We start from the raw sequence: 13,508 nt of genomic DNA on the forward strand, positions 1-13,508 counted from the left end.
ATAAAGCTCTGGATCCCAGCAAGCTGGGGGTGACATTTCCAATGGGGGTGCAGAAAGCAGCATGGATAATCCAGGAAATGACAGTGGGAGCCTGGGGTGATGGGAAGGACAGTGTCTGAACCAGCTGCAGGTGTCTGTGCTGGGCACTAGAGGCTGCTGTGCTGCAGGCAATTGCAGCTGCCTGAAGCTGGGAGAAGGGCTGGGGAGCAGGTGCACCACAGCTGGCAATCACATTGCTCTCCTGCTCTTCTCATTATCTCAGAGCATCACCGAGTTCAGGGCCAACTCTAGAAGCAGACTTTATGAAACCACTCATTCCAAGTGCAGCTGTAAAAAAAAGTGCTGCTAGAAAAAGGATTTTTGAAGAGGTGAAGTGTTGCATAAGTCTTCCAAGAGAGATGAGTAACTGCCTGTGGCAGTGGAGAAAGACAGCATATGCTGGGAGATGGGAATGTCCAGAAATGTGTGTGTGCTGGAAGAGGAACATCCCTCTTGAATAAGGTTGAGAAGTTAACAAATGTAGAAAATTGAAACATAAAGTACAGAAAACATAGAGGACAGCTGTAAAAATTTGCTGTGATTTTTAAGACTTAATTTTCACCCTCTTTATGAGCAAAGGCAGTTCAACACCCAGAAATCAGACTTCGAAAACAAACAAGACCAATTGGTTTAGTTTTAAACTTCTTGTGGTTTTTTTAGTATGATTGTGATTTGGGGGGTTCTAACTCATGGTGTCGATGATAACACTGAAAAGTAAATTCAGTGCTGAATTTCACATGATTAGGTGTTACTATTGTAACCCTGTAATCTGAATAAAAATGCCAGCTGTTTTTAAGGAGAAAAGTCCAAGAATGAATTGCCTGTGTTTAGTCATCTGTGACATGGAATCAATATATCCATCCTGTGCGTTTTAGATAACCAGTGCACTCCTAAGAACGGATCCCCAGTCAACCATAAATCTCCATCAAGTGCCTTGTCTACAGTATTGCAAAGTATTCCCTCTGGAAGAAAGCAGAAAAAAATTCCTGCAGCCCTCAAAGAAGTAAGTATTTTATTGGTCAAAAGTGGTACCTTATTGGTATTATATCATCAATATTAAGAGTGGGGGGAAAAAAAATCCTTATTTTAACTATCTTACCTAGAATCAAAAGTCAAAATGAGTCTCTGAGGTTTGGGCCTTAGTTTTAAATATGCAGGGACATGAACAATGAAGCACTGTGTAAACTTCATAAACACCTGTGAGACTGTGATTCAGAGCTATAGTTAAAATTGTAATTTCTTTCTTGCTTCCCTGTGTTTCCCTGAATTGTGATTTATCACTGTACCAACAGTCAATGACAAGACTCCTACACCAGCTCAGCTCTTGGTTTATGATTAGGAAGAGTAGAGTAACCATACTTATTGTAGGTCTTGGGAATGGGAGGAAGTGATTTTTCAGCAGGTTTGCTGATGACACCAAGATGTGTGTTGCAGTCCACACACCGGAGAGAAGGGATGCCATCCAGAGGGACCTGGATAGGCATGAGAGATGGGTCTGTGTGAACCTCACAAAATTCAGCAAGTCCAAGCCAAAGGTCCTGCAGGGAAATCCCAAGAACAAATACAGGCTGAGTGGGGAATGGATTGATGCCAGCCCTGGGGAGAAAGAACTGGGGCTGTTTGTGGGTGAAAAGGTCAACATAAATTGGCAATCTGCCCTTGCATCCCAGAAAACCAACTGTGTCCTGGGCTGAATCCAAAGCAGCATGGCCAGCAGGGTGAAGGAGGAGATTCTCCCCCTCTGCTCTGCTCTGCTCTGCTCTGCTCTGCTCTGGTGAGACCCCACCTGCAGTATAACTCTGGTGTCCCCAATGTAATAAGGACATGGACCTGCTGGAATAAGTCCAGAGGAGGGCTACTAAGTTGAAGGAGGGCTGAAGCACCTCTTCTAATAGAGCAGGCTGAGAGACTTGGGATTGTTCAGTCTGGAGAAGAGAAGGCTCCAGGGAGATTTTGGAGCAGCCTTCCAGCACTAGAAGAGGGGCCTACAAGAAAGCTGGAGAGAGACTTTTTACAAGGGCATGTAGTGATAGGACAAGGGCGACCCTTTATAAGTTGAAGGAGGGTAGATTTAAATTAGATACCAGGAAGAAATTTTTTACTATAAGGGTGGTGAGGAACTGGAACATGTTACCCAAAAAGGGCTTGTGGACTCTCCATCCCTGGAAGTGTTCAAGACCAGACTAGAGGGGCTTTAAGCCATCTAAGCTCTAGGGGAAGGTGTCCCTGCCCATGACAGGGGAGTTGAAATGAGATGATCTTTAAGGTCTCTTCAAAGCCAAACCACTCTGATCCTATGATTCTTCTTATATAGGAATCTGTGTTCTCCAGCTATATGTTTTCCTCAGCATTTCAGCTCTCTCTTGTTGTGTTATATCCAACTTAAGTTCCATCCTCCATTTACTGGAAACCTCTCTTCCAGACCAGATAAATGGTAGCAGACAAAATAATTTTTCTTTCATCCATCTGCGTTAGTTAGCAACATTAACCTGAGATCAGGTAAGAATTTCAGTCTCTGACAGGCAGGGCTCTGGAAATCTGTTAAAAAAAAAAAAAAGCTGTACTGTGAAATCTTATTAGGGTTTGTTGATTCTTTTTTTTTTCCTTTTCAGGTTTCAGCAAATACAGAAGACTCTACAATGAGTGGCTACCTACACAGATCTAAGGGCAGTAAGAAACCATGGAAACACCTGTGGTTTGTTATAAAAAATAAGGTGCTATACACATATGCTGCTAGTGAGGTAAGAGACCACATATTAGAAACTAAATATCCAGTGATAACACTGTCTTTGTAACAAAGTTGTTTATTTTTATGATCTAGAAAAAAAGCTATAAAATTAGATCACCTTACACTATTTGATCTGATTGTGATGCAGTATTTTGAAAAGGCCTAGTGAGCTTGATACCATAATTCATTGATATAGCTATGGTGTTTGATTCCAGGTCTAGCTTTGAGTACCTCTGCGTAGAACACCATTGCTCAGTTGTAGGTATTCTCTGAGTCAGCTGAATACATGGGGGATCTGTTTGCATGCATCACAGTCCTAGTGGCAAAGGCAACATTATAAAAGCATCTTGAACTATCTTGTTCTGCAGTTCCATAAGGTATTTTGAATGCTTGCAAAAGGAGTAAACTAAATCTTTTTACTTCTCCCGAAACTGTTGTCTTCAGCCTAGAGTTGTTATTTGATATAAAAGAAATGCATCTTATGTAATGGCATTTGCTTTTTTATTTAGAATGAGTAGTCCTATGCAGTGTGGAATAATCTCTAACACACATACATATATATATGTATATATGGTACATATATATGGTATCCCAACATGTGCTGAGGATGTATTTTATTGCATCTTAGAATGTTCTTAGAATGTTTTGTAACAGATACAGATGTATTGATCTTGGGCTTCAGGTTTTTGTATTGTTTGTTTTGGTTTACTACTAGCTTTCAAGAGCAAAATATCCAAAGCATCTATTTTAAGGTATTGCTATCCCTCACTTTCAAATTGTAAGGCCCAACCTCTCCTGGCCATGTAAAGAATTATCCTTCCTCACTCCACACCACCCCCACTCTAGTTATTTCCTGGTTTGTGCTCAGATTTGTTCCTGGGCTGTTCCTGCCAAGCTTTATTTTAGAACTTGGAATTATGTCTAAAACCTGTGATGTTGTTTCCACTACAGCATTGGCAATACTAAAAATAAAACCCAACCCAAGTAATTCTAAAAACAGTTTAAATAAGTATGTAGAAAACAATTACTTTTACATCAATTAGAAAATCATTTCAGAGCATTGTGTTTCTTCTGGCCTTTACAAAGGAAACTGGCAGAGGTAAAAAAAGAGCAAAGTCTGTGAGTCACCTTAAATTTTCTTTTGCTTTGTTCCTCTGAGATATCAACTTTACAGAGTAGCTCTCGGGGTCGGCTGCTTGTTCTCTGCCCCCGAGGTGAGTTGGGTGGTCCAGGGAACGACCCCAGGCTCTGAAGAATGAGACTGGACTCTCTGTTGTTCGGTCTTCAGGTTGTTTATTAAGTCTTATCTACAAAATTTTCTCCCTGGCAGACAGAGGTCTGACCAGCAAGGCAGCCACGACGCTCTCCGCCCGCTCCCAAGGCTGCGCCGTCTCTTATACCACAAATTACGTATATCATATTTACCTTTACCTTCCAATACCTATCACCCATGTTAGACAGTGCACCTATATTCTAAACCAATCCCCAAGTGCTAACATCACAGCAGAAGATGAAGGCCAAGAAGAAGAAGGAGAAAGGCTGGACACACCCAGTTCCCTCCATCTTGCCTCCTGAACCCCCATACCAAAAAACTCAAAATCTTCTTTTCCAGCCCGTGATAATTTCACTATTATTCTACCTAAACTGTTGTGGCTTGCTGATCTTCATATAAGGTTGGTAATTTGCTCCATGGGTCATAATCAAAACCACAGGTGTCTTGGGCTCTGTGACAGGGTCTCTGAGACCCCTAGCAGGGGTCCTGGTGTCCTGGACAGCCAGAGGTGTGTCCTGAGTCCCGACAAGTAGCTTCAGTTTGCAGTTCACAATCACAAAATTAACTCTTTCCTATTTTCTTAAACTGAGGAATATCCATCCTTAGTTTTCATCTTGGTGAGCCATTGCAGGAGACATTATTTAGAGTGTCTAAAGGGAAGGTGCAGTGTTGCCTTTGCCACTTAAGCTACTTATATTTGTTCCAAATGATAGAAAGATCAATGGTAAAGAAATTGCCTATTAGTGGTATGAAGACCTGAGACAGTAAAACAGATTACTCAGCCTTACATGACTCTTTTCCAATATCAAGAAATGCAGCTGTCACAGGATACTTTTGTTTCACTGTAGAGGCAATTACCAAAGTCTTCACCTGATGTGTCAGTGTTTATGTAAATTTGGGGAGTTAGCTATTTTTTTTTCTTCTGTTCATAAGCATTGCAGGACCTTGCCTGCAATGCCTTCCGCTGTTTTGGAACTTGCACAGGATAAAAATACTCCCTTTTTCCTTTCCAAGAATGCTGTGTATTTTATTCATAAATAAAAAGACAAGAGTATTAAAAAAAAAGGTAACTGAGGTTAATGAGGAAGGGCTTTTCTAATCACCTATTATTGAACACTCAGCAACTTGTTTTCCTCTATCGTGTTAATTTCCAGCAAAAGAAAGTGAGGTAAGTTTAGCCATTTAAAGATTTGGATCTTGTGTTCAGTGCTTGGGAGCACAGGTTGCCTCCATAGCTCCTCCTTTTAGCACACTCAGTGCAGTTAATAGTGTCCCACTTCACTTTGAGCTTGCTGCAGAGAGCACTGGGCTTGATGGGCCTCTGATCTGTTGGTACAAAAAGTCCTTGCTGGGCAGAATGATGGACCATGCAGTGAAAGCCGAGGTAGATGCTATCAGGGAAATGAAAAGAGGGTCAGTGATGTTGAAGTCTGAGGTTTTATTTCCTGTCCCCTGACTCATGCCTGGAGAATATAAAGAGCAGAATTCTGTGCATGTATGTTTATAACAATTTGTTGTATTGTCTGCTGCAGTGGTATGGTGTGTGAAGTCTAAATGCATGCCTTACTATGTCTTACAAGCTCTAATTTTGTATTTTTTCCTTTTTTTTCCTGTTACATAGGATGTGGCAGCATTAGAGAGCCAGCCTTTACTTGGATTCACAGTCAGTGAAGTAAAAGGTGAAAACTCAGAGTCTAGAGTGTTCCATTTACTGCACAAAAACACTTTATTTTACATATTCAAGGCAGATGATCCCCATTCAGCTCAAAAGTAAGAAACTATTTGAATTCATTTCTGTTACATATTTCTAGAAAATTCAGAAGTGGTGAATGTTAATATTCACACATTTAGCATATGTATAAAAGATCCATATTACATCATAAGTAAATGAAAGTTTTAAATTATTTAAACGTAAGGTTCCAGTTTCATTAGGGGTTCTGAAATGAAGGAAGCAGACTCTCTTCTGCAAAAGACTGAATGTAGAATGAGAAAGTCAAAGATAAAATAAGAAATCTTTCTTTTTCCTCACCCATTCCTCTCTTACCCTGATCTACTCAAGTGAAGATTGAACGTTACCCTTGGATAAATCCAGAAAATGTTTTTAAGAATTAACTGATATGCTCCTTTTTTTAATCTCACCTGTTCATATTAGTTAATCAATATATGGCAATGAAAAATAAAGCAAACACTAAAATTTGGGGGCCAAGGTTTGAAGTGTGTGAGCTGATGCCCATGAGCACCTAGGCATGCACTCAGACCAAAAGCTTGCATTCAAAGAGCATTCACACAAGCTGTTTCATTTCAAGTCCTGTCTGGACTTGGAGTCATATTTATCAAGCTATGAATTGTGTTGGTTTCATGTAAAATAACCTGGACGCTTGGTCATTAATCAGTAGAAAACATTCATCACATGATTCATAAAGTAAACTAGAAACGAGCATAGAAGGAATACATGTTAAGCTCTCTTTCTTACATGCCTCTCTTATCTGACTGGTTTCATTGCCATTTCCCCTAATGAAGTTTACATTATTAAATAGATCTGATGCATTTAAAAGCCCATTATTAGTACTTAAACATTCAAATGGATGCAGGTTTGGTTTTCTGCAAATAGGAGCATTCTAAAAATAAAATATCCAATACCACAGGAAATTTTGAACAGCTGAGAAAGTGCTTAATGACATTTCTCTACAGAAGAAAATCTGGAAGTCTTTATTTGATTTTTGGGAGTATTTTGTGCAGATGTGCATAAATGTTTCTTTGTTAATTAAGATACTATCCTGTTGTTTCCCCTGTGTCCTCATTTGTACTATATAAAACAAACTAAAAAAACCCCAGGCATTCAATAGGTTTATTTTTCTACTGAGACAATGGCTTTTCTCATCAGAAGAAAGCTTGAAATTGGACATAGTGTATTTTACTGGGTTAGGAATAACATTAAGTAGTTTACATTTCAAGCTTTCTCCAAGTATTTAATATCCTTAGGAGATTTATGCTGAACCTTCAGAATAAATGCTGCTTTTACAGCCTTAAAAGGAAAAAACAAAAAGATGCTGTTGGCCTGTTTGCATCAGTGGACACTATTTTCTCCTGATAGGACCAAAGAAATACCTGATCTGTTGGTCTCAGTGCAATAATAAATTTTAACAGATGGTTACTTTTCAATGTGGTTTTAAATTCCAGTGCTATATTCAATGCTTAAGCTGTTTATGATTTTTTTTTGCATTTGTATTCTACTTTAGTTGTTTTTAATGTATACATGGCAATAGAAAATACTAAAAATATTACTAAAAAGTAAGGTAGATGTTTGAGCTGTGTGTGCAGACATGTGTGAGCATGTCATGATTAATATGTTCATGCCAAAAGCTTGAATTCAAAGAACACGCACACAGCTACAAAATTAAATGCTCAGGGCAAGGAAGAGCCAGCATCTGTGACTAATGTTTAGATATCCTGTGAATACCAAGACAGTTTGAATTTCTGTGATAAAGATAATTACAGTCTTTGTTTCATTCAGTTCTTGCAAGATTTCCACTCAGGAAAAAAATGCTCATTATGTGGGCCTCTTACCTTTACATACACACAGTTCAGCCCTCACTCAGAAAACATAATTATTTGTTCTGTAGCATTGGAGTGCTTCAGGAACATTAATTTTTGCATTCTTGAGGAGCTGAGGATGTTTATTACCCTCGTAACCAAGTAGGAAAAGAAACCACAGCTATAGGGAGTAAAAGTGTCTGAATATTAACTTTGAATTTCCAGTTTGAGAAACCTTGGATCAGCTGTTTGGGACTTCCCCCAGTGCCCTCTATGCCCTTCCCTGCCTTTTTATGTGCCTGTGACTTCCTCCCTCAGCCCCACCAGTCCTTGGCTTTTACCTGCTGCAGAAGCAGAGCCTGGGTTATGCAGATGCTGCCTCAGGTACAGCAGTGCCCTGATTCCTCCGAGATCATGTTTGCAGGGAAAAAGAGAAGGGAGTATTGGAGGTTTTTAAAGGTGTGCAGACCCTTGGCATAGCCTAATTTTAGAGCATTTGGTTTCCCAGCTTTACCGGTTCTTTGTGCATGTAACTTCAGTATGGGAGAGGCACAGAAAAAAGCTTCTATGGGATGGCCTTGTACCAGGCCATGGTTGGACTCACTGGATAGACTTTGGTATTTGCACTCACAGACCAGCTGGATGTATTATGTTCCTTCTTGTGTGAATCTGCAGCTAGTGTCAGCACTGAGATTTATTCTTTTATCAGCTACTTCCTAACAGTGTTTCATTTTCTAACAGGTGGATAGAAGCTTTTCAAGAAGGCACTGTATTATAGCAGTGTCAGCAAGTTTAAAGGAAAATATCTAAGGATGGTGATAAAACAGACTACAGCAACTGTTCAAAGAAACAGAATCCTGCCATCACAACCTATATAAAATTGTATATTTGTCAGGATGAGGAGTTGTTGCATTTTTAGTGTAAAATAATATTTTTCTAAAGAATTGTATGTATTTCTGTGTTGATACAAAATGTGTTATTTATTAAATTCCAGTGTTTACTTAAATGGGCAGAATTATTTGTGTATTGAAGTCCAAAGTGTCCTCAGAATGGCAGATTGTTGGTCAACAGGTTACAAACTTTATGCTTTATTAAAAAAAAAACCAAACCCACAAACCAGATTTGTTGCAGTTGTACATTTCCTCGTGATTTATGTATAGGTTCTTGAGTTGCTGATGTTCACGTTGCAATTTAGCAAGAACAGATTGGTATAGGAATTTCACAGATTTGGGATCTTTGTTGACTAGGTAAGCTCCTTTTTGAGAAGTTGTCTGATATTGATGCTCCTTTCCTTGAATGGCAGTTGAAATCTCGCATACCAGTACATTAAAAAAGTACAACAAATTCTGTGTCACAAAAACAAAATACGGTTAAATTATTAAAAAACAGAAAAGGGAAAAATATTTTAAAAAACAGTTTGCAGCCACAGGGATAAGGCACTAGAGCTGTTACAGTACTACAGATGCCAAAGAGACTAAATGAGTTATCTTCCAGCAATTGCAAGATCAATTATCTTTTAAGTTTCCAGGAATTATTCAAACAGAGTAAAAATACATTTTTGATCATCAAAGACAAGATATCTTATTTGTTTCAAAACTTCATGTCGAATGAGTTCTGTACACAATATGAAACACTCTATTGTATAAACTATTGTTCAAAGAACAGTAAACAAATATGTGCACCCTCTTCTCTGAAAATTTTAAAACTATTGTATATTTAAATATTATGTTTAAACTGGAAATGCCACACGGAGACAACAGAGCTTTTTTAGTGCAGAAGGCATTGAAAATGCATACCATTCTTTGAAATACCTTTTGTTTACAATATGATTTGTTCTGTTTGACACTTTAAAACAGAATTCAGCTTTAGGTGTTTGGGTTTTGGGGTTTTTTCTTAAATAAAATCATCGGTATACCTCATTAGGAAATACTTACTGATGATTCTGGTGCATTTAGTCTATTTAACTTCTAAAAAATGTTAACACTGTAATAGCATAAATGGAACTAAAACTATGAAACCCACATGAAAGAAAGCCATTTTTATGTCAAATGCAATGCATATGTAGTCAGTTAATTTCACTATGAAACACTGGTTATAGTCCCCTGAATCAAGCTAGTTGTGGTAACAAAATTAAGAGCAATTAACTTTTAATTAATAGTTTGAATTCCATGTTAATAGCTATTCTGTGACCTCACAGCAGAAAGAAAAGAGATGTTAGAATAGTTAATATTCATCACAAAAAGGCCAAGAATGAAAATGCAAACCAAAATTCTCTTATTCCCTCAATATACCTCAAGGTCAGGTCCAAGATACTAACAGAGGTCTGAAGAAGCTTAATTTCCAAGAGCTTCTCCAAAGTTAGTAGTGGGCTTGGAAGTCGAATTCTTAATATTAACTATACAAGAAATTTCATTGATTTCCAGCATTTCAGTAGAGTACCTTATGAATCAGAGACTTAAGGCTGTAGATTTGACTTCCCTCAGGAATGCCAGAGATTTGTCCAGATGGTGTTGGAAATGTAGTAGGAGTCTGATTAAAGCCTCTATTCTCTTTCATTGTAATACAAATCTGCTAAATTAATACTTCTCTCTTGTTATATACAAAGGGCTTTTACTTAATTTTCAAAAACAACTGCTGAAGCTAAGTAAATTACTACCATGTCTCTTCAGGGTGATTTCTGACGTGATTTTTAGTGTATCCAAAACCAAACTGGTATCAATATAACATAGATGGGACGTGTCTCTTCCGGTTTATAGTATCAAAGGGAAGAGCTTCTTCATATTTTCATAGGGACTGCGCACCAACGAAGATGGCAAGTCATGAAGCAGGAAATGAATCAGAAATTTGGCTAGGAGCAAGCGAATTTAATTTTAGTTTATGCTTTGATATTTTCCCTGCTGCAAAACAGAGCAATAAAAGTCAAAACACACTGAGTAAGGTGCCCAAGTTCTGCTTCATGTGGTGTCAAACTACCTCTACAGGATTTGGTGCAGAGGGAGAAAATAGTTTAGAGTGTTCTGTGGAAATCAGAGCTCTTCTTCCAGAAGTGGTTGATCGGGCAAAAAATTTGTGACATAAAGAGATGGGAACAGAGCCTTATAAACAGTAGTATACATATTGCAGTCACATTCTGTGTGAAATAAATTGTCTTTGTAAATGTGTTTGAATATTTCTTTTCCTCACTCCTGCATTAGTGCTTTGTGTCATATGAAGAACCCACAACGCAAGCATTTTCATAACATTTTCAGATGGTTGCTTTTCAAACTTGCCCTATTTCTCCAGTTCACCTCCCAGTTTGATGCATTACCATCAAAATTAAAATATTCATGTCTTGATTTGGCTAAACACTAAAACAAGTTCAGAAGATTTTAGACACCTGCTACCTCTTCTTATAAGAATCTATAGTTTGTAATCAATTTAAGATTGGTTAGTAGAGTATGAGACAAACATTAGCATTGAATATTAGTTCTAACATTTTTATTCATAGATAAATTAAAGCTTCTAGGATCTTGAATTCTCTTTAACTTAAAACTGTGTGCCCAAAGGACTTAAAACAATCTGAGCAGCTGTGGAACACATTTTACTAAATATTTTGTGCATGGAAACTCAATTACTCAACCATGTTTATTACATCATAATGTAAAGAGATGTCTGGAAAGACACATTCAGTGCATTTGTTTGCTGTAACTGCTGTCCCCTATTTACCATCCAAATAGGATTTTATTTGGAGCAGTCCTAAATCATACTGTCTAAATGGAAAAATAGAATTTTTATTTTGTAACTGAAAACAATTTAAAGTTGTAAATATTTCTGTGGATATTCATCATTTTTGTATAAATAAATTCACATTATTTGAGTTTGCGTCTCATAATATTTTCAGGTTTTATGTATTATGTAATTTGTGTGTTCAGTGATTTTCAAACAGCAGAATTTGTTGCCATTACCTGCACATCAGTCTTACTTTAAAAATCATTCCAAAGATTTAAGGGGGTTAAGTCTATGTGAAGGTCAGATGAAGGGTGTTACATTAAGAAATCCTTTTGCAAAATGTAGTTCTGCTGCGTCAGTCAAAGTATGCCTGAATCACAGTTTCTGTTGGCCTTGAGTCCTGCACGTGGGTCAGAACAACCCCAGCAGGCTTGGGGCAGGCAGAGTGTCTGAAAAGGAGCTGGGGGTGCTGGTCAACAGCAGCAGAAATTGAGCCAACTGTGCCAAGAAGGCCAAGGGCATCCTGGCCTGCATCAGCAGTGCTGTGGCCAGCAGGACCAGGGCAGTGATTGTCCCCCTGTACTCGGCACTGGTGAGGCCATGCTGCAAACGCCATGTTCAGTTCTGGGCCCCTCCCTGCAAGAAAGATTCTGAGGTGCTGGAGCGTGTCCAGAGAAAGGCAGTGGTGCTGGGGAAGATCTGGAGCACAAGTCTGATGGGGAGTGGCTGAGGGAGCTGGGGGTGTTTAGTCTGGAGAAAAGGAGGCTTGGGGAGACCTTACTGATCTCTTCAAGCGCCTGAAAGGAGGTGATAGCCACGTGCTCAGCTTCTTCTCTCAAATAACAAGGAACAGGACAGGAGGAAATGGCTCCAAGTTACAAAAGGGGAGGTTTAGATTAGATACGAGGAAAAACTCTTCATCCCAAGGGTTGCCAAGTGCTGGCACAGACTGCCCTGGGAAGGGGACTCACCATCCCTGGAGGTATTTAAAAGGTGTGCAGATGTGACACTTTGGGACATGGTTTAAGTGGTGGACTTAGCAGTTGCTGAGCTAAAAGTTGGACTCAATTATTACCTTAGAGGTCTTTTCCAACCTAAATGATTCTTTAATTCCATAAGTATTTTAGCAGGGCATGTAAGGGAGAGATTTTTCTGTCAGGTTAGTTATGCTGCTTCCTTATATATGTTTGAAAGCAGTTCTTTGAAAACTTGCAGTAATAGCAGAAAAGGTTTTGCTTGTCTGTGTGTTGTTGATAGGGATGTATCCCTTGCAATCCTGGCTGACACAGCTACAGGCATGCCTTCGTATACAGATCAAGTATGAATTGGGTCGCTTGCTAAAAAAAAACCAAAGTATGTTTTACAGGTTACACTGACATTTCTGCTATACTGAGGATATCAGAATACTTGGCTTAAATAAGATTTGGTGCAAATGGCTTGGTATTTGTTAAATTAAACTGTGCTAAGCTCCATCATTTAGAAAGTGGATGTGCAGCTCAAGCTAGTTTGGGAAGTGACAAGCACTATAAATTGAGAATGCTGCAACATTTGACACTTAAAGGAATTGCTTAGCAAGTTAATTTTTCTGACTTAAAAATTCTTCACTGAATTCATTTGCATTTGGTGTTTGGGAACGTCTTTGATCAAAAAGCAAAATACGATGCTTGCAAATGAACTAGTGAGATCAAGCTAGGGTTGATAGATACAAGTGCAGCTTGTATCCAGGGACTGGGAGCAGGAAGAAAAGAGTAAAGGAATTGACAAGATAAGAGCATGCATAATTTTATTAATGTGAACACATACATTTGCTTGTATTCTTTGGGGTTTTTTTCCTATCACTGCTGCTCCCATGTTGATGCTTATGTCAATTGATTCAGTAGAAATTGCATTAAATGGTCTAAATGATTTTCAGATCATGAAATTGCACATACAGCCCCGGTGACCTAAATGATCTTGAAGTTGCTGCTGATCTCTGACCGAAGCTTGACCATCTTCATTGAACCGATGAAAGAGTAAGAAGGGAAAGGCTGTATTTTAAGTATAAAACTCTTACTTAAAATCAAGATAATTTAAAATAATTAGCATAAACTAAGTAAGTAGCTAACTCAACTTTGGTCCAAACAGATGTTGAGACCAAGCCAGAGCAGCAGCAAGTTGTTCCTGTGGCACTGCCCCAGCAGGAACAGGCACTCATTAGCAGCCAGGCCATTGCCCTTCCAAGAGCAC

At 38.7% G+C, this 13,508-nt stretch overlaps 1 protein-coding gene across 2 annotated transcripts in view; it reads left to right on the forward strand.

The window, feature by feature from the left end:
• FGD6 (FYVE, RhoGEF and PH domain containing 6) overlaps positions 1-11,430 on the forward strand; it is a 73,136-nt gene extending 61,706 nt beyond the window's left edge. For both annotated transcript variants that reach the window (XM_030959437.1, XM_030959439.1), the window contains exons 18-21: positions 915-1,042; positions 2,652-2,780; positions 5,662-5,810; positions 8,316-11,430. In XM_030959437.1, the coding sequence (XP_030815297.1) occupies positions 915-1,042; positions 2,652-2,780; positions 5,662-5,810; positions 8,316-8,352 (443 nt within the window). In that variant the 3' untranslated portion in view covers positions 8,353-11,430. The remainder of the gene's footprint in view (positions 1-914; positions 1,043-2,651; positions 2,781-5,661; positions 5,811-8,315) is intronic.
• Positions 11,431-13,508: the final 2,078 nt, after the last annotated feature.

This window comes from Camarhynchus parvulus, chromosome 1A (assembly GCF_901933205.1).
Source record: "Camarhynchus parvulus chromosome 1A, STF_HiC, whole genome shotgun sequence".
Taxonomy (NCBI): Eukaryota; Metazoa; Chordata; class Aves; order Passeriformes; family Thraupidae; genus Camarhynchus; species Camarhynchus parvulus.